Source organism: Pangasianodon hypophthalmus, chromosome 2, assembly GCF_027358585.1.
Source record: "Pangasianodon hypophthalmus isolate fPanHyp1 chromosome 2, fPanHyp1.pri, whole genome shotgun sequence".
NCBI classification, from domain to species: domain Eukaryota; kingdom Metazoa; phylum Chordata; class Actinopteri; order Siluriformes; family Pangasiidae; genus Pangasianodon; species Pangasianodon hypophthalmus.
This window is the reverse complement of record NC_069711.1, coordinates 14,192,164-14,217,506: the sequence shown is the minus strand read 5'-3', so window position 1 is coordinate 14,217,506 and position 25,343 is coordinate 14,192,164. Positions and strand designations below refer to the sequence as shown.

Sequence of the window (25,343 nt, the reverse complement as noted above, 5' to 3'; positions counted from 1 at the left end):
GCTGCTATTAATTGGTAAAGAGAATCTAGTCAGGACATATTCCGTCTTCTTCAGACTGTGTGAAGGGCTTGGCTAACCGTGGCTGACATTGTAGGTACAAACTGGTCAGTTCCTGTTTGCTTTATTGCACATTTAATCTCTTCATCTTACAATGAAGAGCGGGGTCTCTGAGTAGAGTAGGCAATGTGCTTTTATATAACTTTTGATATAAACCTGGCCATGTGTCTGTCCACAGCGTTTGCTGAGCTGCAGACTGATATCCACGAGTTGACTCAAGAGCTAGATGGAGCAGGAATTCCGTTCCTGGACTACCGGACCTACGCTATGAGAGTGCTCTTCCCTGGCATAGAGGATCATCCTGTGCTAAAGGAGATGGAGGTAAAGTGCACTGTACGCGCACACGTTTATGCATTTAATCAAAGTTGTGATTAATTTTCCAGTCAATGAATTATTAAATGGAGTATGCATAAAAGTTCATTCCGGTTATCCTCAGTGACTCATTTATTCTGATTTAGGTGTGTACCTGAAGCTTTTTCTCCTGACGCAGCTATTAATAGGGTTATGATCGGATTATTAGGCCGCATGTAAACATGGCTACTGATGTTCCACTCCACGCTGCTGTTTCTCTCACACACACACAGATAGCACATCTCATGATGCATAATTGGTGGAGTAAGTGTGTTGCATTGGCTTTCTATTCATATCTCTGGTGGAATCAGCTCTTGTGCTATATGGATCAATTTCTTATTATGCTGCTACTAAGTTGCAATCCTGGCCTCTCCAGAGACCGACACGCACATTTCTAAATAAATGCTCTCTGAAAGATAGCAGCGCTTTATTCCACTGTTTAGGAGCTGTTAGAATGGGGCAGCTGCTCTGAGTGCCGTCTCATTTCCCCTGCGTATTATGTAGCTCTAAGATGTTGTCTGCGAAGCAGAATGGGGAGTGTAGATGGCTAAACTCTTAAAGCTTTTTTTTTTTTGCACCCAAATTGAATATAATCTGCGTAAAATTCAATGTAAGCGCAAAAACTAGATAACATGGAGGCTCTTTTTCTTCAAATACGAGCTCCCTACACTGATTGGGCTACACCCATTGCATGAGGCTAGTCAATTCCAAAAAAAAAAAAAATTCAGCATGGATATCAGTGAAATATTAATCATATTCCGCTTTCTTCTTTTGGTCATTAATTGAGGACACGGTACAAGATTGTTGTTGCTATGATTGTTGGTCTACTTGAAAACTGGCCAATTAGCAACACGGGCTGTAATATATCAGTCAGGCTCGATTCGATTTAATAATGACCCCGTTCAAGCAGGGTCTCTTTGTTATGCTGACAAGTTAAAAGTGTTTCCTGGCCTGTTTAGTCTATGAAGCTTGCTGCAAAAGCCAAATGTTCTGGCTTATTAGCCAGACTGAGTCAATCTGTATCAATAAAACAAGCTTAGTGTGAATTGGAGATCAAAAACAACTCTAAAGTATAATGACTAGTCTGGTCTCTGTTGAGAACAAATCAAAGACGTGTCGCGCACTGCCACCATAGGCTAGTCGGCTATGAGAAACCTGAAAATGGCTGTGCAGATGGTGCCTTGAACAGTCCAGAAACAAATTGATTCGCAAAGTGTCCTCAGTAGAGCTTTTAACATTGAAATGATGCATCACCTCCTGTCGCTCCTGTCCTCCTCCATTAGGTGCCGGCTAACGTGGAGAAGGCCCTGACGCTGTTCGGGCAGCTCCTGAACAAGAAGCACTTCCTGTTGACGTTTATCCGCACACTGGAGGCCCAGCGCTCGTTCTCCATGCGCGACAGAGGCAACGTGGCCTCTCTCATCATGAGTGCGCTGCAGGGGGAGATGGAGTATGCTACAGGAGTCCTCAAGCAGCTGCTCTCTGACCTCATCGACAAAAACCTGGAGAGCAAGAACCACCCCAAACTGCTTCTCCGCAGGTACCTGGAGCCTTTGTACGCATGTTTTTTAGTTAGCTGCTTGGTGTATGCTTTAATGTGTTGATGATTGAGGACATGGCAGGTCTTTTGTCGCCCTCTGTTTTTCCTCTGTTACTGTTTACGCCAGAATCCTTTCCTCTCACTGTCTCTATGTCTTCAGTTCTGTCTGAGAATATTACACACCTGAGCACACAGGCCCCCGAGAGACTGAGAGAGAGAGAGAGAGAGAGAGAGAGAGAGAAACACTTGGAGGCACAGGCTTGGAGAATGAAGAGGAAGAGAGAGGAACAAGAGTTATTTTAGGCATAGCAGGAGATGAACAGATATGGAGGAACAGAGGAGGAAATGCAGCGTATAAGAGTGATCATAGGGGAGGGATACACATACTTTCTAAGCAGAAAAATGGTCATTACTGTTCAGATATGTGGACAAGGAACAGAATTGGATTTCGTGGGTGTGGAGATAGCTGATTTTTGGACGTATATTTAAACAAAAATGATGAATGTTTTGTGCATTCACACCTACACACACACTCACACACACACACACACCCCTACCTTCCTTGGACTTTTCCACATTTTGATTCACACAGTATGTCTAACATTTGAATGTAAAAAAAAATTTATTGGCACAAATGTTAAACAGAAAAGCAGACATTTGTTGGTTGCAAAAGTAATCACCCCCCATGTCAGTATCCACCTTTGGCTGCAGATACAGCTCTATCAGCTTTGCACTTCTGAATCATGATATTTTTGTCCATTTTTCTTGAGTAAAATTTCTCAAGCTCTATCAGATTGAATTGAGATCATTGCTGAACAATAATTATCATGTCTTTCCACAGACCCCCAGTCGGTTTGAGGACTGGACACACTCAGGTTTTTGGTTTTGAGCCACTCCAGTGTAGCTTTGCCAGTATACTTAGGGTGGTTGTGCCATTGGGAGGTAAACCTCCACCTCACTTTCAAGTCTGTTGCAGACTGGAACAGGTTTTCTTCTAAGATTATCCTGTATTTGGTTCTTCCATCTTGATCGTTTCGTGACACATAATCTCAGTTAAGTCCATTTCCAGGCTGTAACACTACAAGGGGGTGAATACATATGCAGAGTACTGTATGCTGTATATGGCCTGAAACATGTAAAATTCAAACGTCTAGCTGAGCGCCGTATGTACATAGTTTCCCGAAGCTGCTCCAAAACATGAGCTGACTGATCTAAGTGTACTCTCCACTGGGGCTTGTGTAAGAGCATGTTTTTTTCAGGTACTCTTGTCTGTGCTCACTCCAGCCATACCTTCCTCCAGCAGATTTACAAGAAGAAGCAGTGCCTGAAGTTCAAACGCACACAAGCCAGGCACAGTCCTCGATCCCCTCCCCCCCTTCCTTTATGTTATGTTCTCTCAGTCTTCTTTCCGCTGGCTCACTGTTTCTCTCCCTCATTTAAACTTAGCACTGCCTCATTTCTCTGTGCGTTTCATCTGTCTGTGGGTGAGCGAGTGAATAATTAAAAAGAAAGGAAGGAGAAAACAGTTTACCCCACTCTCTCCTTCCACTTCTCCTCTCCCCCTTCGTTAACAGATTAGTGCTAATAAAGTCCGCTAATTACTTCGTCTGTTAATTAGCTTCATTCCGAGGGACTTGTGCGCGAGGGTTGTTATTATGCGCCAGGTTTCTGCTCAACTAGAAAAGTTACTGAATTACTCTAATTGGTGCATTTTCTTAATGAGGATTGGTGGTTTGCTTTAGAGAGTAGGAAGAAAATGAGCAATTGGCTTAGTAATATTGCTCATTCATTCTGGTGCGTGTCGGTTAGCGGGCCGCGTTATGCTCGGGAGTGTATTGCGTTTGTTAGCGCAGGTGGTGGTGTTGGTCTTTAGCTCACTGCTGTCAGAGTGGAATTAAACGGCCTGCAATTCTCAGGAGATCATACACAGAGTGTTTAGTAGTCCCGAGGCAAGCCATTACATAGTTTCTTGAAGCTTGAAATAATGTTTATCTGACATTAATTTCTTTTCCCCCTCCTCCCCCCCCAGGACGGAGTCTGTAGCTGAGAAAATGCTGACGAACTGGTTCACCTTTCTCCTGTACAAGTTCCTGAAGGTGAGTGAGTGTGTTCTGGTGTGTGGATGTGTTATTAGGATGTGTTGTTATGTGTTTGTGTGTGTTATTTTGATTCTGTACATGCGTGTATATTTGTGTGCGAGTACACAGAGTGTAGTGTGTATTTTGTGGGTGTGTGTGAATATAACAGCTTGAGGTTTCTAGTGTTTGTGTATCCTTTACTGACCTTGGGTGTCTTGCAAAGGCTTATGGGAGATTGAGTTCAGTGACAGCACAGAATCTGCCATATGTCCCTGGCAGCAAGACTTTCTCAGTCTCTCAACCATGAGCCACGCACATGCCCATGCAGCCAGGACTCTATATATAGCCTTTTTTTCTGCGTCTGACTTCCAAATATCTTCAGTTTGTAGAAGTGAGTTATTAGACAGATGGATATAGGAATCAAAAGAAGTGACTACTCAAGACATGCTGAAGCGTGCACGGATATTTAATGATCCTTGAGATGTGTGTGACTGAGCCTGCTTTACTTTTTTTTGTTTTTCTTTCTTTTTGTTTTTCTTTTTTTGGTAAGGGCTTGGAGCGTCCTTTTTTTTTTTTTTTTTTTTGCACTTCGATATGCTGGTTCACATTACGACATGAGTTTGACTAAGAATTTCATTCATGTAGCTGCTAAAGAGATATTACATTCATGGTTTACGTTAAAGCAACACACACACTTTGCTGATATGAAAGTGAGAAGCCCAAATCCAGACTGTAGCTGTCAGAGTGTTTGTGCCTGTCTCCTGTCTGTTCCTGCTCATCAACAGCTGTCTGTTTAATTAGCCTCGATGCTAACGAGCCCAATGAGGCGGAGACATATGGAGGGAAGTGGGGGGAGACGAGCAAGAAACTCAGAGGGTATGGATGCCACCGTGGGGCTGCATGCCCTTCTGTGGTATTTTCTGTTGACTTAGTAGTTGTGTATAAGCAAGTGTAACTTGAGGTCTAGAAACCCCTACAAAGCAATACACGATGTGTGAGAAGTTATTAGCTTTAATTAATTGAGTTGTTGCTAATTAATTGTGGATAATTGGGCTGCCAATATGCGCCCTGTCAAATGTGGTTTTCTCCTCTTATGATAAGAGATGCTCAGTAAGTAGCAAAGGAAACCTTTGTGTAGAGGACAAACAATGGACTGAATAGAAAGGACGTGAAAGGACGAAGATAAAGACAGTTAACAAGGGAGAAGAGGAAAGAAAGGTAGAACTTGTGAAAGATGAGAGGAGGCAGTGCGTAGGAAGGAATGATTGAGAAAAGTGAGGGAGCGAGGCGGTTTCAGCTCTCGTCTCATTGCCGGTTTGACACATTTCATGCTCTGAAGTGCTTCTCCAGCACTTTCCTCCACAGTCATTAGCCTTCTATTAACCCCTCCATCAATCGGCACCCGCCTCCTTCACACAGACTCCGCAGCACATTCAGACTCGCTCTGGGCTCCGTCTGTGCAGAATAGGGAATGCTCAGGGGAGCAGCGGCAGCTTACACTGCTTTCGCCCTGTTTTTGTTTTCCCTGACTACAGGAATTACTCATGCATCCTGAAGGACTCTTTTGATAGATTGTGTCCTGTGAGTTTATGCTGAACTTGGACGCCGAGCCCCTCAGTAGCCACTCACCCTGCAGTTTGGCACAGAGGAAACAAGCATCCTCGGTGTATAGATGAGCAGCAGAAAGCATTAATCCATAACAGAGGGCCTGGTCTACAGAACAATACCCATCAGTGATCCTCTCCTTCTCTCCAGTGGGCTATGAAACAAGAGCAGAAACACTGAAGCAGCAGAAATCGTTTCCACACTGTACGCTTGGAATGAGTGTGTATATGGAGAATTAATTGGTGTTTAATATACCTTGCGTTCAGATGGTGGGGAAACGGTTTAGAGAAAACTGAGAGGCAGTGATGGCCCTTGGCTCAATTCCAGAGCCATTTAGACCTATACCTAAACTACCTCTGCACTCCAAAATGGGGTTTTTAAATATTTAACTCCTCATTACAATTATATGCAGTACAGTATGTGGTGGCCTGGGAAAACCCTGTGCGTGTTCTACTATGTATAGTTCTGAAAATTAAGAGTGTGTCTAAGCTGAAATATGTTTCTCTTTTGCATGTGTCTCAGCCAGAAGTAAAGTTCTAACATTTTAAAATCTTATTCAATAGGGAAAAGGGACAAAATCACATTTGAAGTTCCTCTTTCGGCTGCTCCCGTTAGGGTTCGCCACAGTGGATCGTTGGTCCACGTATCTGATTTGGCACAGTTTTTATGCCGTATGCCCTTCCTGACGCAACCCTCCCCAGTTTTATCCGAGCTTGACAAAATCACATTTAAAGATGCATTGCAATTCCATTGAAATACACATTTATGACCTAATCTACTTATGGAAAAAAAAAAAACAACTCATTTCAATTGAAATCTTGTAATTTTGTAAAATTAGGTGGTAGTGTTTGATTATCAGCATTCTCTACATCAGTCTCTGGCTCAACACCATCCTCGTGGCATTTAAACACAAGCCTGTTCACACTGATCACTGTCTGTGGCTCCATTTGTGCTGAAATAATCAATATTCCATATACTGTCTGTACTGTCTCTAAGTCAGTTCTGGAGAAAACCAGACATGGACATAAATTAGAAGTATATTCTTCAATACTCTCATTACTAATGCAGATTTTTTTTCTTTATTCATTATGTGCACTCACAGTGTGCGTGTGTGTGTGTGTGTGTGTATGTGTGGATTTGTTTGTTTACAGGAGTGTGCAGGAGAACCTCTCTTCATGCTCTACTGTGCAATGAAGCAGCAGATGGAGAAAGGGCCGATAGACGCCATCACAGGAGAGGCGCGCTACTCTCTCAGTGAAGACAAACTGATCAGACAGCAGATCGACTATAAGACCCTGGTCAGTAGCTTTACAGCGAGAGTGTGGAACAGCAGTAGCTCTTCACACACAGCTAGAGATGCATGTTAAAGCTGCTCTCGCGTCAATAGCACACCACTCTGCCCTTTGATTTCAGATTATGCCTGTGCTATGGTGCCATTGCTACTGCACTGAAAAGCTTAGTATTCATCAGATACGAAATCCTAAAAAACAGCAGTTTCTTTTAGCTTTTACATTCTGATGTGCTGTTTTTCATAATGTTAACATTGTTTAGTTTAAGTAATGTTGGAAAAGTGCTGCTTAGCTATTATGAAAATGGACTATTATGCTATTATGTCTTAGCTATTATGAAATTTATTTATTTATTTATTTATTTTAAATAGTACTCAGTGTAACTGGTATGGTCTTATATAGTCAGTGTAACTGGTATGGTCTTATATAGTCTTATGTAGTCAGTGTAACTGGTATGGTCTTATATAGTCTTATGTAGTCAGTGTAACTGGTATGGTCTTATATAGTCTTATGTAGTCAGTGTAACTGGTATGGTCTTATATAGTCTTATGTAGTCAGTGTAACTGGTATGGTCTTGTATAGTCAGTGTAACTGGTATGGTCTAATATAGTCAGTGTAACTGGTATGGTCTTGTATAGTCAGTGTAACTGGTATGGTCTTGTATAGTCAGTGTAACTGGTATGGTCTTGTATAGTCAGTGTAACTGGTATGGTGTATGAAAATAGCAGTGTGTGTATCATGATTATTAGAGCATCGAGTTTAATTGGTCTGCTCTGTGCACAGACACTGCACTGCGTCAACCCAGAGAACGAGAACGCATCCGAGGTCACGGTCAAATGCCTGAACTGTGACACCATCACTCAGGTGAAGGAGAAGCTGCTGGACGCGGTGTATAAGGGCAGCCCGTACTCTCAGAGACCCAAGGCAGGAGACATGGATCTGGGTAAGAGATAGCTCCTCTCATTCCACAGCCATTTAAAGGCAGTGAGTCCTCAGTTCACTGTAAATTAATGGTTGCCAGCAGCTAATCTGAATGGCTCTCACTTTTACCCATTTGTGTGTAGAATGGCGTCAGGGCCGAATGGCTAGAATCATTCTCCAGGACGAAGATGTCACCACCAAGATCGATAATGACTGGAAGCGCCTCAATACACTCGCTCACTACCAGGTAACCACATCCACAATCACACATCCATTCAATAGCAAAGCAATCACAGCCAATGGACCAACACCTCCTGCCCCACTAGGTTACTATGGCAACATCCCAACAACCTCGCAGGTTCACAAGCTGCCAGGTAACCATAGCAACACCCCAACAGGGAATGATAGCAAGCCTTTACACTGCAGCAAGACTATTCAACCAGCAGCACAAATCCGCCCTAGTTCAGATTTTCAGTGGCCTGCATGAGGCAGATAATCAATCAGTAATATGCAGCAAACGAGGTTTATAAATTAAAATGTGATTATAATAATGCACTTCTATTTATACATCCTAATAATTTGTTAATAATCTGACTCAGTCAGAATTAAAAAAAAACCTTTATGTATAAACATCAGTTGGAATAGAGTGAAGTGATTGAGGACAATCCGAGTTTAATTTCTATCCAAATAAACAAGGTGGCTCACTCTTTTAAAATGCTGTTTAAATCGCATCAGCTTCTGACAATGATTACATTCACATCAGGAATATTTGCTTGCATTCTACAAGTGTGCATTTGAGTCACAACAAAAACTGAGCATGAAAAGCTGTCATGTGAGGCAGCAAAACAGGAATTTATCCTTTTCAATTGACTAAAATCTTTGCAAATGCAAAAGATGTAATGTAAATGTAAATGTAGCCTTAGCTGCAAGACTCTTTATAGCCATGTAAAAAAAAAATGCGCATCTCATTAATCCATATATCATTCAGTCATTTCACTGACTATATAAGTATGTCTTGTTCAGTTGGTGTAAGTGCAAGTTCAGTTCTCCAGCGCGATAAATAGCAAAATCAGTAGTGAAAATTATTGTAATGGACTGACAAATGCTCCTTTGCTTTACTAGTGTGTTTATTGTGTATCAGCTACTAGGAGGGCTGATTTATTTATTTAATGAGAATCTCTCTCTCTCCCCTCCTCTCTCTCCCTCTCTCTTCCCCCATCTCCTCCCCGCCTCCCTATCTCTCTCTGTGTGTGTAGGTTACGGATGGCTCAGTGATGGCTCTGGTCCCTAAGCAGAACTCTGCTTATAACATCTCCAATTCCTCTACGTTTACCAAGTCCCTCAGCCGATACGGTTAGAGCGCTCTCTTTCTCTCTTTCTGTCTCAGATTTCAGTAACCTGTAGCTATGTGATTTAATATTTGATTGGCTGCTGGAGCAGCACAGACTGTCAAGCTTTTGATGACAGACATTAATTCCCGAATCTGAGAGAGAGGGTACAAGTGAGAGAATGTGAAAGAATGGCATGTTACATGAGTGACAGTAAGGAGTGTTGCCTCTTTAACTGCGACAGATTCTCTCCATCACTGAAAAGCTTTGCGTCACATTTGAACAACTCGATGTCTTTCTTTTTAAGCCATCGCAATAGCAGTAATGGCAGCTATTCCGTCATGTCTTCTTTATCCCTCATCATTGTTTTGTAGTTTTAAATGTTTGACTGATTTATGCTCTTTCTTCCTCTCATTACCTCCTGTCTTCATAAGTAATTCCTTTCTCTGTTTCTTTATTCCTCACAGAGAGTATGTTGAGGACAGCCAGTAGTCCTGACAGTCTGCGCTCGCGGACCCCCATGATCACTCCGGATCTGGAGAGTGGAACTAAACTCTGGCATCTGGTCAAGAACCATGACCACTCAGACCAGAGGGAGGGAGACCGCGGCAGCAAGATGGTCTCTGAGATCTACCTGACCCGCCTGCTCGCAACCAAGGTAGATAAGACACGAGCTCACACATAGGCCCATGTTCCTGTCTTAACCCTAGATTTTCTATGTCTTTTATGTAGCTTCTCTCTATAGCCAGTTCATGTTGACCTTTGCGTGTGAAAGGCTAGTCCCTGATTAACATTTAGCAACAGGTCCAGTTTGACACGCACCACTGTATCTTAATTAGACCGGTGACCTTTGCTTATCGAGCTGTTTTGGGAAAAAGAAATCTGGCTTTTCTCCTCATCTGCACTCCTATCTCCTGTCAGTATAGAGATCTCTTATTGAGATGTTTCTGCTTTAACTGCTTAGAAGCCACACTTCCCATAATCCTCTTGGGTCCCAAGAGAGCTGCTATTTAATCATTAACTGCATATGAAGCTTCAGGCAAGTTAGGTCATGTTTTTCAGACCACTGACGGTTCAACAGAGGTCTTAGTATACATCAGTTTCCTGATCCTCATCTGCACTGCATAGTTTAATGGTTTCCTGTTCTAACACACTATTTTAAACTTAAAGAGTGTGTTAATGAGTTGGGTGTTGGCAGGAGAGTAAGCACAACAACGGTGCAAAGTTTTGTTATATAAAGGTTTTTTTTTTTTTTTTTTTAAACTTTATTCCCCTTGACCCCAGGGATAGCCAGGGAGGCTTGAGATTTTTTTTTTTTTTCTCACAGTGGTGAAAAGCCACCATTATCAAAGCCACCATTGTTATGCCTATAAATAATGTCAACTAGAATCTAATGACATGGTTTTAAAAAGGGAGTTCCACGGGTGGAAATTTCAGAAATAGAAAAACTCTCAGGCCTCAATAAATAAGCAAAACATTATTGTACACATAAATAATGTGCATGTTTTTATTAGTTTAATAAGTTTATTAAGTTTGAGATGAAATAACATTGCCCTTGTTTATTGTAAAGAACATTATTTGGCCACAGATTTTACCTGTAGTTTTATTTGCAATTGGAAACCTAACTTTGTGTGTGTGTGTGACAGGGTACATTACAGAAGTTTGTAGATGACCTGTTTGAGACCATCTTCAGCACGGCCCATAGAGGCAGTGCACTTCCTCTCGCTATCAAATACATGTTTGACTTCCTGGATGAGCAGGCCGACAAACACCAGATAACAGACCCAGATGTCAGGCACACGTGGAAAAGTAACTGGTTAGTATCTGTTTGTGTACTCAGGTTATATACCATGGTCTGACGGTGATGGCTTTTTTAAATATGTATGGAAGTCTGTGTTGACCTAAAAGTGTACAATAACAAGGACTTGACAATGTTCTGTGTTAAGTGCTTTGTCTCTGTCTCTTCACTTGATTCTGTATTCACACTCTGTCTCTGCAGTTTGCCACTGAGGTTCTGGGTGAATGTGATAAAGAATCCTCAGTTTGTCTTTGACATCCATAAGAACAGCATCACAGACGCATGTCTGTCTGTAGTAGCTCAGACCTTCATGGACTCGTGTTCTACGTCAGAACACAAGCTGGGCAAAGACTCACCCTCGAACAAGTTGCTCTACGCTAAGGACATCCCCAACTACAAGAACTGGGTCGAGAGGTAGGTCATCATTTATCCGTTGGATGAGTGTGCCTCAGCAGTGCGTGCTCGGGATGTGTCACAGATGGGAGAACTAAGGATTCTGAGTATTTGATGGCATTCTCATAATTGTTGGCCTGTAAGACAGAGAGGATTAACAGTAGTGTTACACTCTGATTCATTATAGCATGAAAGCAAAGAGCTCAGACTCATTCCACTGTGGCTTTGCACAAAGGACCACAGTGCACCTGATACCTTTGGTACACTTTTCTGGCAACAATCTTCAGGATCTTGAAGCTTGCAATCTGATTGGCTCGCCACACTTCTATATATAGATTATATATATACGCACTTCCATGCAGGAAAACAAACTTTTGAACACTAAGGTTTTTGGAGCACTGGATTGAAAAATTTCACAGAATCCTCTCTTTCAAATTTTTGTTTAAAGCAGTAAGAAGAGAGTAAATAATCTTGCATGATTGTTAACAGGCTACAGGAAAAGCTCTGTTGTCAGTCAAATTGCCTCTTCCTGTGAAAGTAGGTGGTTCTTGGCCACATGTATTGACGAAACATGCCAGATCATCTAGAAATCTGGCCTGTGAGACATATGAAGGTTAGGAAACTCATGTTTACATAGACTTGTTAGGCGACTAAATGTAGAACATTGGATCTTAAACACTGAATTTGTTTTTCTTGGCCTTCAAATACATAAATATGAACAAATCAATTTGTACTTAGCAGGGAGGTTTGTTCTGACAGGCCTAATGAAAATACATTACGACTCGTTTTTTTCAGGATGGGTGAAAATTATGTTATGTTCAAAAAATAGCAAGCGGTCATACTGTAAAAAAAAAAAAATGCATTAAGATGCCTAAAGAATTGATTTTTAATCACACTTTTTAACCCTTATGCTACTTGGCTCTTATTGATTTTCTGTGTTAACAAGAACATGCCTCTCTCTCTGTCTCTCTGTCTCTCTCTCCCTCTCTCTCAGATATTATTCTGATATCTCTCGGATGCCAGCGATCAGTGATCAGGATATGAGTGCATATTTAGCAGAGCAGTCTCGCCTTCACTTGAACCAGTTCAACAGCATGAGTGCCCTGCATGAGATCTACTCCTATATCACCAAGTACAAAGACGAAGTAAGTGCTCATACATACACACGCATGCACACAGATATAGCTGGTCATACTGAGATGCCACACCATAACTTGAGCAGTGCATTTATTGTTATTAATGAAAATTATTATTATTACTGCATGCTGACTAACACACGTAGGAGCTGTGAAGCTGCTACAATGATATTGTTTATCTTCTAACTACTCTTTAAATTACTAAAATGAACTGTAAGCTATCAGACATGGCACATTTTAGCTAACACAATGGATAATTTCCGAGAACAGAGTAAGGAGAATGTCCTGTTATCCTGCAATAATTATTGTTTTTGGATCTGTTGGCCAGTGGCGTTTTAGTATCTCCCCTCACTGAACCTTTAGCCAAATAACAGTCAGTCCTACAGCTCCGTTATTGCACCCCGTGTGTGCGTGTCCCTGTGTGTGCATGTACGCTGTGATTTTGTTTTTCTGGATAATGTATCACAGCTGGCTCCATTAGCACTACGCCTCATCATGTGTCATTATGTTTTAAAAGCACAAGCACATGCACCTCCGTTGTATTTCAGCTTTAATAGACATGTGAGCACAGATCAAAAACAGAGGCAGACAGGACGGACTGATCGATTGGTGGATAGACAGATAGTCCTCAGTGCACTGTATTTTCACTTTAAGTGCTTCTTTCTTTCTTTTGTTCTTTCTCTGTATCAGACTCACTATTCACCTTTCTATCACTCTCTCCGTCCCCGTAGATCCTGTGTGCGTTGGAGCGGGACGAGCAGGCGCGCAGGCAGAGGTTGAGGAGTAAGCTCGAGCAGGTGATTGACACCATGGCTCTGAGCAGCTGATCAGGGCTCCGAGCATTCACGACACACAAACTGAAGTCACACACTCCCCCCGAAACACACACTGCAAAGGACTGGCGCAGTACACTGGAGCTACTACAGAGCTGGGCACACACTATTCGTCTGTGTGTGTATGTGTGTGTGTCTGTGTGAGTGTGTGTGTGTGGGTGTCAACACAAGGACGCATCACAGAAACCATTTTGATTGTTGTCATTGGTGTATAATCTTTTTTATCATTATTTAGTTGTGATTTGTGTGTGCTGGACCTCTTCACACATAGATACACACACACACTTTTGCCCATCATTTTTGAAGACTCAAGAAGGATGAATTCTGGGATGCCTACACTCCAGCCATGCTATTGGTCAGGTGTTGTCATGACACACCCGAGGGTTCACACAGAAGAAAAAAGGACATTTCGATTTGTGTGATTTGTTGTTAATTCTTATTTTTATGTTGTACAAATGTAACGGACTGCCCTCTCTCTGCTCTCTTTTGCCACTCGTGTTACTGCTGAATTTGCACAGTTTACAGAAAACAGTACAAAGGACAAATCTTCAGATATTATATATGTATATAAATACTGTTACATTTTCAGCCAAGTGAAATCTACCATTGAGATTTTTTGCTGTTATCACTGAAACACAAATAGAGTCGACAAAGATGAATTAGATATTTAAGCAAAAGAAAAAAATTACATAGGAAGGAAAAAAAAAAAATAAGAAAATGAATAAAATGTTGTCCTGTGCCATGTTTTATTTGAATGTCGTTTAGTGAAAAGACATTTTGTTACATGGGAATGTGCTATGATTTTGTTTTAATATGATCTTGCCTGATGACTGAAAAAAAATGTTTGGAGTAGATAAATAGTGCAGGTAAGCTAGAATTATCCAGAGTTTAGAAGTTGAAGAGCTCGCTCTCGGGCTCTGTGAACCAGAAGCGCTCGTCTCCCTTCGTTCACCACAATGTGTGTGACGCTGCCACTCTTTCTGGAGTTTTCTTCCTCTCCGTGCACAATGCATGTGGAGGAAAAGCAGTAGATTTACGCGAGCTCCTTTTTCTCTTGGTCTCGTCTGAGCGAGAGAGTGAGAGACATGAAGCTCTTAATTCATCGCTGCTTCAAACTCAGATCAGTGAGAGAGGGTGAGCGAGTGAGGGAAGGATGAAGGAGAGGATAGAGACTGAGAGAAAGAGGAGCTTTAGCCTCAGCTCATTAATGAGACAGGGCTAAGTAATCCTGTTACCCTCTGGCCTGACGCCTCCAGTGTGTGTGTTTGATTTAGCCTGCTTCTTTATAGATGATCTTTCTAATCTCGTATGAGAGACGTGTTCTCCGATGAGAGGCTTTCTTAGAGTGTTGCTTTTTTTTTTTTCCAATTCTTGCTTTAATTTGCTTGCCTAAAACCAAACTGTGATCTGTGGTGGATTTGATTTGGTGTTTCAATTTTGTATTGCTACATTTTGTTATCCCGCCTATGAATGTGGTTTACCATTGTACCTGAACAGCTGTGTTTTTGCTCATCGTTTCTCTCCATCACATGTAAATGGGTGGTGCTGTGTGAGGTACGACTATCCTAATTTATGTGAATTCAAAAAAAAAAACAAAAAAAAAACACACATCCCAACGCCCTGATCGTGTGCCTGTGCCCCCTGAGAGAGATCATGTGAAGTGTTGTCAGGCTTTTTGCTGGAATATTTTGGATGGGACAATGAATTTCTGTTATTGTTTAGATTTCCCCTTTGCTTATGTATCAGTGTTGTCCTCTAAGTTATTACTTTCCTCTTCCATTCCCAAAAGTCAAACTGTTACCATCAGGTTTCTCGAACATTCAGTAGATACTTTTTTGCGAAAGTATTTTTTTGGACCAAACCATCAGTAAAACACAGGTTGAAACAGGGTTGTTTTCTGCCTAGAGCACGTCAAGCCCTGACTAGAGTGTGAGAGCGAGCTGTCAGCGCTGGTTAGCCGGCCAGTGTCCGCTAGTTCTGACGCCTTCATTCATTTTTAACCAGGGTGAACGTGTGGAGAGAGATAGAGAGACGCAGACAGAGGGAGAAAAACCGCTTACCTCACAGATGTGGCCACGCAGTGGGCTGTGTGTGTGCGCATGTGTGTGGTGTTTTTTTTTTTTTTTTTTTAAATAGGCCAGTATCTTCACCCTGCCATAAGATCTGTCCTAATGGAAATAGATTAGCTTTGTGCAAGGAGGCCTGAAGCCGTTCCGCTAACCGCTAGCTGATGAGCTATCAGACTTATGTAATCAAATGAATTTTACATTAGTCTACATAGCACTACACGGCTCAGCCTGTGCTCCTCACTCAGCCAGAGCGAATTGAGATTCTGTACAGCTATGGCGAGACTCGAAACCTGCTTGATGATTTGGCTCCGTTAGAGCCGTGTTGAGCTTCGTGTTGGGCTGATGATGGTGTGAAGATGCATTCAAACATCTCAGGATCTCCCTTTAGTCTCCTGTGTTGGTGTTGCCTTTTGGCTGTTCAGGATTGGGGACGTGTGAAAGAACGGCAAGTTAGTTAAGTTTACAAACTTTTCTGACTCGTGTGAGTAAGATGCATGTAACACAGACTTTTGGGAGCGTTTTATGTTTACTTCCACATTGGAGTTTTACGATTACTTCCACTCTGCACCCTGTGTAGAGATCAATGGAGCAATCCTTTATTTTCTCTCCCCGCTCATGCTGATCTGTATGAAAAGGGTGATGGTAATAGCGGTGAGTTTTCAGCTGGGGAAAGAAAGCGAGCGTGCACTCACTCCTTCAGACTGCTTTCATATAAAAGCTCCTCTCGAGTGGGTGCTGCTGATCCTGACCACCCCCTCTTTCCCTCCTTCCCGTGCCCATTCTGTCTTCCTCCTCCCATGGTTTGTTTTCAGCACACTTCTTTCTTGACTTCCTCCTACCACAAGTCTTTCCGTCCATCACAGTACTTCTCTGCTCCAGTGCTGCCTTCATCTTTGATGCCATTCCTGCCTTTACTTGTCACAATTCCCAGCTATCTCACATCTCGACTCTTCCTTGGTTCTTTTTATCCTTCTCCAGAGCAGTAGCTGTCCTTTTCAGCCGGCCCCAAAATGCCCTAGGCTTGAATGAAGTACTAGTAAATGAATCACAGGAAGTCACAACAGTTGAGTTTTAATGCTATGATAAACTAGGTGAATTTTTTCACAATTTTAGACTTGAAGTAATTGTCACACATTGGCCGGTAAGCATTCATTGTGTAAATATTCTGTTGTTTCCTATTTTGCAGATTTACTACTTGTAAATAAACATACATCAAGATGAAATTAAACAGTTTTTGCTAAAAATTGTTTTCTGGTGTTTTTCTTGCACTCAAGCATTAATTATAAAACTAAATAATAATAAAAAAAGGTTAAGTCTGGAACTCTAAAGGGATTTTCAGGCTCTGCCTATGGGGGACTGTTAAGAGATCTATGTGGAACCCTACAGCATTTTTTAAGAGAGTATATATAAGAGATATGTTTCATATCTCACTCATATAAGGGAGTGTTTCCAAGAACCTTTTTTTTTTTTTTTTTTTTTTAAAAAAATATGAATTTCATTATCTTGCATTTTATCCCGATAATTGTCTAAGCTTTTTGTGCATCTATATGCATATGTCAAATAGATTGTATTTGGCAAATACAAAACCATTTAAAATACAAAACCATTTAAACAAACTAAAAAAAAGCAAAGCCTTAGATGAAGATAAATGTTTTATAGTCGTGTAAAAATCACATTAACACAACACTACTATTCTTCAGGCTGCTTTCTGAAAGTGTGAAGATTTGCTAGCACAACTTGTCTGATGATGATTAACCTTCTTTGTTGGTGTTCTCCCTAACAGTAGTTATTAATACAGTGTCACACAGTGCAAAGTAACTTCGTTTATTTTTTTTTCCTGACTAGGTTACGGGTTTGTACAAATATTCAGCATTGACTGATAATTGTGATATTTTGAAATTCATAGATTACAGTCTTTTTTGTGTATTCTCGGCTGACGTGTTGAGGGTACCCTTTATTTTTTTGCCCAATTTAATCTTGTTTTCTTACGAAAACAAATGATCTAGAAAGAACCCCAGGCTTGATGTCCACATGCAATGGACAGAGAGCAATGGTGAGAAACAACCCATGAGGCTGTGTTTGCCTCTATCCTCCACCCACTCTCCTTATTACAGCTGTCTGATCTGGCTTTCCTCCACATCCAAGCAGGTCAGGTCCCAGAGGAGAACGGTCTGTCCTTCTGATTATAGCCAACATGCCTTAGATTGCAAGACAGGAGCAGGGAGATTCAGAGAACGATGGGAAACTTAGAATTGCTTTTGACAAACTGATTAAAAACATGGCAAAATGTAAGGAATAAAACATGACTGGGTGTGCTGTTATGGGAAAATAATCAATGGCAGGGTGTGTGATGCCAGTGGAGTTGGTTATTTTCCTCTAACAGCATATCCTGTAGTGTTTTATTCCTCTTGTACCACAGCAATTGCCAACGATTGCATTACAACCTCATACTTTTTATCTATTTAATGTTACATGAAAGAAGTTAGTTCCAGCAAGTTGTTACTTATGTTTTGGCAGCTATAAACAGTCAGAAAGTCAGAAAGCCTTTCCCATGTCAGGAAATTTACTGACTTGCAAAATAAACATTTAGGAAAGGTCTCAATATATGTTTTAATTTGTTTAAAAACACATTTTCATCATTTTTTAAAAAATAATTATTATTATACTGGATTATGTGGAGTATCCGCCATACAAGTCCCTGTAAATTAGCTGTTACTATAGAAACAATAATATAATAGACCGAGCGCATTAATATAAGCCTGTGATGTGCATTACAGCTGACACTGCTGAGTCATGCTGTTGTAGAAAATTCATCAACACCTTATAATCAATCGGAATCAAGCGTTAAACAGTGCTGTGGTATACTGACATTTATTGTGTTCAGTTATTGAACTCATACTTGCAATATATAACCCAGTATATCATTATTTCAACATTGAGTTCATGCCATTACTTGTATACTGCAATCCAAACACTACTGTTTAATGGTCTATAAAGTCAGTTAGGTGAGAAACCTTTATTGGGCTATACATAAAATAGGCGAGCTGCTGTTATGCAACTTGTACTAGCACAATGTAATATGAAATATTAATTTGCAGTTTGCTGAATGGTACTTACTGTTAGACTTGTGTGTCAGTGTGAATACAAGAGAAGATGATAAACTATTGTAATACACACTGGAATAAAAAGCTGACTCACAGACTCAAGGGCATAAAAGTAGCCAAATACAAGAGTTTTGTGTTTTTTGGGGCGGGGTGGAATATAAAGACTGAAGACTGTGTTTGTTCAAATTCTAAGAAAGTCAAGAGAATAAAATAAAATCAAGCAGATCAAGCAAATACGTTGCATCTAAAGCCCATGGTGTGACGACTTCGCAAGTATTCAATTGCACTGGTGTGTAACTGTTTCCGAAAGCCTTTGTTCCTCTCATAATGCTGTTGTATAGAGATGTGAGAAAAACACGGACAAATCCTAAATTAATGAACAGTTTCTTTTGGACTCGTTTCAAATGACAGCTTGATTTACAGCTTTGTGAGAAGGAGATAAGCCTTGGACATGGCTGGCAACATCACTGACAAAAGAGCAGCACTATGTGTCTAATTAATTAACGCAGTGTGGGGGAGGGCCAGCATCAAATACCACTGAGGAGCAAGAAGGTTAGATGGCTGCTCAGTGAACCCCAGTGCCATGTTGTGGTTCAGTATGATAAGCATGGTCTCTAAGGAAAAGTGTTAATTACACACACAACCACATGCACTCACACATACACACACACACACACACACACACACACATACATTCTCTCTATCTGTCCATTTACTGATAGCACTTCTCATGCAAAAGTCCATTAAGCGCCAAGCTCATATCTTACGCTATCTCCAGGCCACGCGCCTTATTAAAGACGAGAGCAGAAAGAGCGCATGCTTTTCATTAACCTCTGTGATTCATAATTCAAGTTCTGTTCTTCACTGCCTTCTTTAATGTCCTCTCTACAAGCCATAAGAGATAGAAGTTGTCTAATTGGGAAAAAAGTAATTGTGCTAAAACTGCTCAATGACTGGAGGGACGGGGATCATGAGAGGGTCTGGGAAAGAAATGCGTATGAGGTATAAATAGTAAAGACCCCATGGGACTCCCTGATCTAGCACCTTAATGTGATTACAGATTAGCTGTGTTCATATATTTATGAGGCTGACAGCCTGCTTTACTCTAACCTTCCACCATTCAGTCTATATCTCAAAACCAGGTGAATGTTTATGGCAGCTACTTGTTAGATTATTAAAATGAATACTTCACTTGAAGAAGAGCAGCCTGCTCTCTTAATCCTAGCAACAATAATAATTAATACGTCATAAATATAACCCTGACCTATTCCTGCTCTTAAACTGCCGTAATAGCCAATAACATTGTCTCTATTTCAGAATGAAAGTTTTTCCTAGGGAAACTTTCAAATGAACTTCTAACAGGGGCAGCCAAGCGCTCCAGTGCGCACACATTTATCACACTCAGCAGAGGCATGTAAGCCTAATTTTCTCTACTCTCTAAGAAATATCCAAAATCCCAAACAAGCTGGGAGCGGAAAGGTAGAACGAAGTTTAGAACAACATTCCTGTTATCAATTAATCATTCAGTTTTAGTTTGAGGCTCATTAGCATTCTTGAGTTTTTCCAGCAATAATTCAGCAGAGATGCAAGAAAATATTAGAAGCATGGGGAGCGTGGACGCTGTGCCATTTGCATGTGGGTCATTCCCTTTTTGATCAAGTAGCCTTCCCTATCTTTTATTAAATTATTGTAACCACCACTGTAATATGCTTAATAAACATACTGCTTAATTAACATGCCTAATCATTTTATCACCTCATTTTTCACATGGTCCAGGACAAATGTTCACTCTGATATGCCATGATTTATAATTATTTCTAATTTAGAGGAATTCTATTTACATTTCTAAGAGAGCCTGATCATGAATGCATTTTCTATTAATTCTAAAAATGATTTTGCAAAATGCATTTTGTTAGGACACTTAAAAAAGAATTTCTTTTTTACAGTGAAAAAAAATATTAACAAAATTGTGTCCGCAATTTTGAAAATGTTCCTGTTTTGCACATCACTGCATATGCATGCTGCTAATAACATGATTAAATTATTGACAGAAAAAAGCATGTTACAGTGGAAATAACAAGCAAGACCAACAACATGTATTTTAACGTTATAAACTGGATCCCATTCATATCAACTTAGATTAGACAAAAACTTGTATGCTATATATATAGATTAAATGGATTCAGTTTAGCATCCAGTCAAGTTAATCAGTGTATAAAAAACTATCAAGAATCTGGTCGATCTGTGGTGACCTCATGCTCCACAAAGTAGTTAGTGTGCGTTTGAAGATGGATAAGCCACTGGACTACAGTGTAGAACTAGGATGAGCGTTCCTGACTCTACCTCAGTATTTTTATATATTTCAGTATACTGCAGTAAGCAAAGACTTCTATAAAATGAGGCTTCTCCTTTGCCTCCCAGATGGCATGAACTCCACTTCATTTAATGAACCATGTTGAGATAAGTTTAGCTAATTTGCTATATTAACTGGCGATATTTAACTGACATATTTGGCCTGTTTTCTTTGCTAATGCCAGGTTAGACTAGCGCTGATTCCAGTAGCTAACATAAAATGGCTAGGCAGCAAGTCAAATTCTAGCTAATGGTAAATATAGGTTATTTTCATGATATTTTACTTCTGGTTAATTCATTAGCAAACTGCATAATGTTAGTCCTGCATATGACCAGCAACCTTACATAGATCGAATGGTGTTTTCAGCCAAAACAGTATAATAACTTTAAAATGAAACTCATCTTCCATCAGTTTTAGATGAGTATTCTTAATTACATTTGCTTTTACTTTTTAATACTTGACTACATTTAAATATAGCAACATTTTTGGCAGGCTACTTCCACTTTTGAGATTAATATTATGACACATTATCTATACTTTCACTGAAGTATAATTTCTCAATAATTTTCCCACCCCTCATCAGTCATATAGAGTATTTAAGATGTAGTTTTATCCTTAATGGACATGCCAGTAGAGATGAGAGGTCATACACTGAAAAGATTCCCTTATATCTGCAACATGGAAACGGCTTATACTACAGCTACTTAACAGCTTTTACATAACAGAGGCTTTGTGATAGCAATATAAATCACAATATGGAAATGATTTGTAAAAATATTCATATCATTGTTTTATTTTGATAACTGCTTTGAAATATTGGACACAACTTGAGATAAACTTCTTTCATATACAAACTAACCCAAGCTGCTTTAGAACTGTGAGCAGATCTATGTTAGATAGCAGAACGTAACTTGTCAGCTAGCCAATCAAAAACAAACGTTATCTGTGGCCATGGTATAAAAGCAGTACTTCCCTTGATTCACATCTCTCACATATTTGTTAGTGTTTTGATACAAAGCACAAAGAGGTAAAGATTGTCTACCCTGTTACAATGCACAGCACAGCCGGGGAGACTGTATCTGAGCGGACAGGTTAAGCTAAGATGCCCATTTCTGTCTATTAAAAGAATAAAATGGTAGTACAAGATGAATTCTTGGGAAAACTTCCAACTACATATAAATGTTAACTGAATGTTAAATATGTTATCAATATAATACACTGCATATTTCCAAAATTATTAATAATACATTTCAAAAAGAGTCAAATGGAATAATTTAAGCTTGCCAAAAAAAAAAAAGGAAAATAAGGTGTAATTGAACACTTTTGCTTCTTGTAGTTGAGGTACCACCAGGAAAATGTTGGCACCTTCAGAAATTAATGGGATTATGAGAATAAATACTAACTCCCCATAAATTCTAACTAAATAATAAATACACTAACTTGTCCTCACTCAAAAAAAAAAAAAAAAAAAAAAAAAAAAAGCTGCACTTACACTGGCTCTTACACCTCTACTCTGTGCACTCAATTAAAAATCTTGTATGGTAGCCCTAGTGAAAAAAAAGTATACTTTATTGTATTTGTAATATATTTCCTGTTTCAATGGTACATTGCAAATACACTAACAAAAAATTGTACTATCTTTAAATATCTAAAAAGTGTATTACCACCATGCTTTTACCTATTTTTACCATACAACTTTTAACACACTTTAAAATAATTGTAATTTAGTATATTTTCTAAAAATATATTTTACAAAAATATACTTCAATTGAAAGTTTTGTTTATTTTTTTAAAAGTGTATTTATTTGCACTTTATGTAAATATATTTTAGTATTATTTGTAACTGTGAAAATGACCATTGGAACAATGCATTGAAAGTTTACTTTCAAAGTACATTATTAAATAACCTGAAGTTGTAGTATACTTTAAGTTACATTTTGGAGTAATTTTTAAGTGGACTTCTTCATGCTTGCAATTCACTTCATTACTGCTTTCAGAAAGTAATAAAACATATGATAAATGCGATGAAAGCCCATTTAAAACATTTTTAAATAAAGTGTATGCACTGCACAAAAGGCTACTCTTGTAATTGTGATTTAAGTATTTTAATAAATCTATACAATGTCACAGAGAGCTCCAATGTATAAACATCAATCCATGACTAATTTTATACCAACAGCACACCATACGAACACAAGAAAATGTGCTCTACAGGAAAGTAACCTTTTATCGAATGTGTTTTCGAAATATTTCAGATGAATTTTGGTCGAAATGAGCAATTAAGTTAGCATTAGTCGATGCTATTTTGCTTAGCTCGCTATCAGTGCTGTGGCTGAAGCTTACAGAGTGCTAACAGTTAGCCTACTAGCTAATCCGATAGACTTAATATTGTTCGGGGAACTTGGTTGGCTTGGTATTGCTAACTTCATAGAGCTAGCTATTTATAAAGGCAGCGTTGCAGTTTACAAACTTGGTAGTTGATGTTTAACTGTCTGTGGTCTTGTCTGAAGGGATTTGTGCATTTTTTAAAGTTGCTATTCACACTTCTTGTTTTTGACAGCGAGGCCGCGAATTAGCCATCATCTCTGTCTCCAGTTAGCTTAGCCTGTTAGCTAGCTAGCTAGTCGTGTGAGAGAGAGAGAGAGAGAGACGTTGCTAAAGTTTGGTGCTGTTCCTCGAGATGCCCGCGATGTTGGAAAAGGGTACGACGGAGATTTCAGGGAAAAGAAGAGGCAGAAACTCGATGAACAGCCCGACAAAATGTTTTACTTTTTGGTTTTACGCTTTGGATAAAAGTGTCTGCTAAATAAATGTAAATATATATATGAAATAATAAAATAATTAAAAATAAATAATAAAATTTGCTGTGTAAAATCTGTGTAAGTGATGCACAGAAAATTGTACATATTAAACAATTGATCATTACAACCAATTATAATAAAATATAACAAATAATGGTCTCTAAGAACATTATGTAATTTTTATTTCTATTTGAGCATGTCTAAAGTGAGCGTGTTCACAGACATGACATTTTTGTTTGGATGAAATAAAAAAGGGATATTTTGTAATATTAAAATATATATTTTGTACTTTTATAGTATATAGAGTACAGCTAGGCAGATACCTTATACCTTATATATGAAATATGCAGTAAGATAGCCTAGATCAAAATAAAGAGGCACCATATTCACAAAATAATTAATATACAAATTAAAAGTGTACATATTGTGTATATCCATCCATCCATTTTCTATACAGCTTATCTTACACACGGTCGACGGGAGCCTATCGCAGGATACTTAGGGCATAAGGCGGGGGACACCCTGGATGGGGTGCCAACCCATCACAGGGCACAATCACACACACATTCACACACTACAGACAATTTGGAAATGCCAATCAGCCTACAACACGTGTCTTTGGACTGGGGGAGAAACTGGAGTATACGGAGGAAACGCCCGAAGCACTGGGAGAATGTGCAGAAAAGGAAATTAAGAAGTTTAGTTTGTGTCTATTGTTTGTGTATGTGTGTGTGTGTGTGAGACAGACAGAGAGAGAGAGAGAGAGAGAGAGAGAGAGAGTTGTGCTGCTTTATTTTCCCTTTAGAAAACGAAAAGTCAAGGTTGTGAGCACACTCTGGATGTCTTCTCTGGTCTCAAACTGAACTGACCATGAATTTTTCATCAACTCTGTTGCGTGTGCTCCTTCTCTTTCTTTCCATCTCTCCTCCTCTCTCATTCTTTCTATCAGCACACACTCGGCTGTGATTTTGATTCAGAGAGAGCGAGAGAGAGCGAGGATGAAGGTGAGGACAGAGCAGACTCACTGCTGCATGAAGTGTGGTTCAGTGCTGGTGTCCATGGTAACCGCTTTCTCCTATCACAGCAGAGCATCGTTATAAGAATGCACACTACTTTACAATCCAGCAAAAAGAAATTGGTTGTCTGATGTGCTATTTATTTATTTACTGAAGAGTGACTGAGGAAACAGTTCCAAGGGCTGCTTACAGAATCAGGATTTGCTGCCAAAAGATGTGTGTGTGTGTGTGTGTGTGAGAGTGAGTGACAGTTTGTCAGTAATCTCAGTGTTGATTTTTATTTTAGTCTGACGTGATTGAGATTAACGAGCTTTAATGTGGTTTGAAGTCATGAAGTGAAGCAGGTTATTCATCATTTTTTGGTCATCATGGCCCTTGTCCACTGAGTTAGTGCACCATAGTGTGTAGATGAAGCATGTATTATCTATTGATCCCATCATTTTTAAATCGGTAGGTTTGTTTTAAATTGCCCACATGATGTAATGGTGCACATAAGTGATGGTGTGATGTCATTTTCACTCTTTTGTCTAGATGTCATGCTCCACTGCTTAATAGAGAGAATGGACATTCAGTGCTTCATCTCTCATTATGAAGTAATTTCTGTTCACCCGTCATCCGCCTCTCTCTCTTTCTCTCCCCCATCTCCACCTCTTCACTCCGCCCCTCCACTC

The 25,343-nt window shown here is 39.8% G+C and overlaps 1 protein-coding gene across 3 annotated transcripts in view; it reads left to right on the top strand.

Moving 5' to 3' along the window:
- Nucleotides 1-14,937, top strand: part of plxna1b (plexin A1b) — a 179,407-nt gene extending 164,470 nt beyond the window's left edge. For all 3 annotated transcript variants that reach the window (XM_026909744.3, XM_053230496.1, XM_034311693.2), the window contains 12 exons: nt 236-378; nt 1,692-1,948; nt 3,978-4,044; nt 6,783-6,929; nt 7,704-7,863; nt 7,985-8,088; nt 9,098-9,194; nt 9,637-9,827; nt 10,816-10,985; nt 11,169-11,381; nt 12,355-12,505; nt 13,228-14,937. In XM_026909744.3, coding sequence (XP_026765545.1) covers nt 236-378; nt 1,692-1,948; nt 3,978-4,044; nt 6,783-6,929; nt 7,704-7,863; nt 7,985-8,088; nt 9,098-9,194; nt 9,637-9,827; nt 10,816-10,985; nt 11,169-11,381; nt 12,355-12,505; nt 13,228-13,323 — 1,796 coding nt within the window. In that variant the 3' untranslated portion in view covers nt 13,324-14,937. The remainder of the gene's footprint in view (nt 1-235; nt 379-1,691; nt 1,949-3,977; nt 4,045-6,782; nt 6,930-7,703; nt 7,864-7,984; nt 8,089-9,097; nt 9,195-9,636; nt 9,828-10,815; nt 10,986-11,168; nt 11,382-12,354; nt 12,506-13,227) is intronic.
- Nucleotides 14,938-25,343: the final 10,406 nt, after the last annotated feature.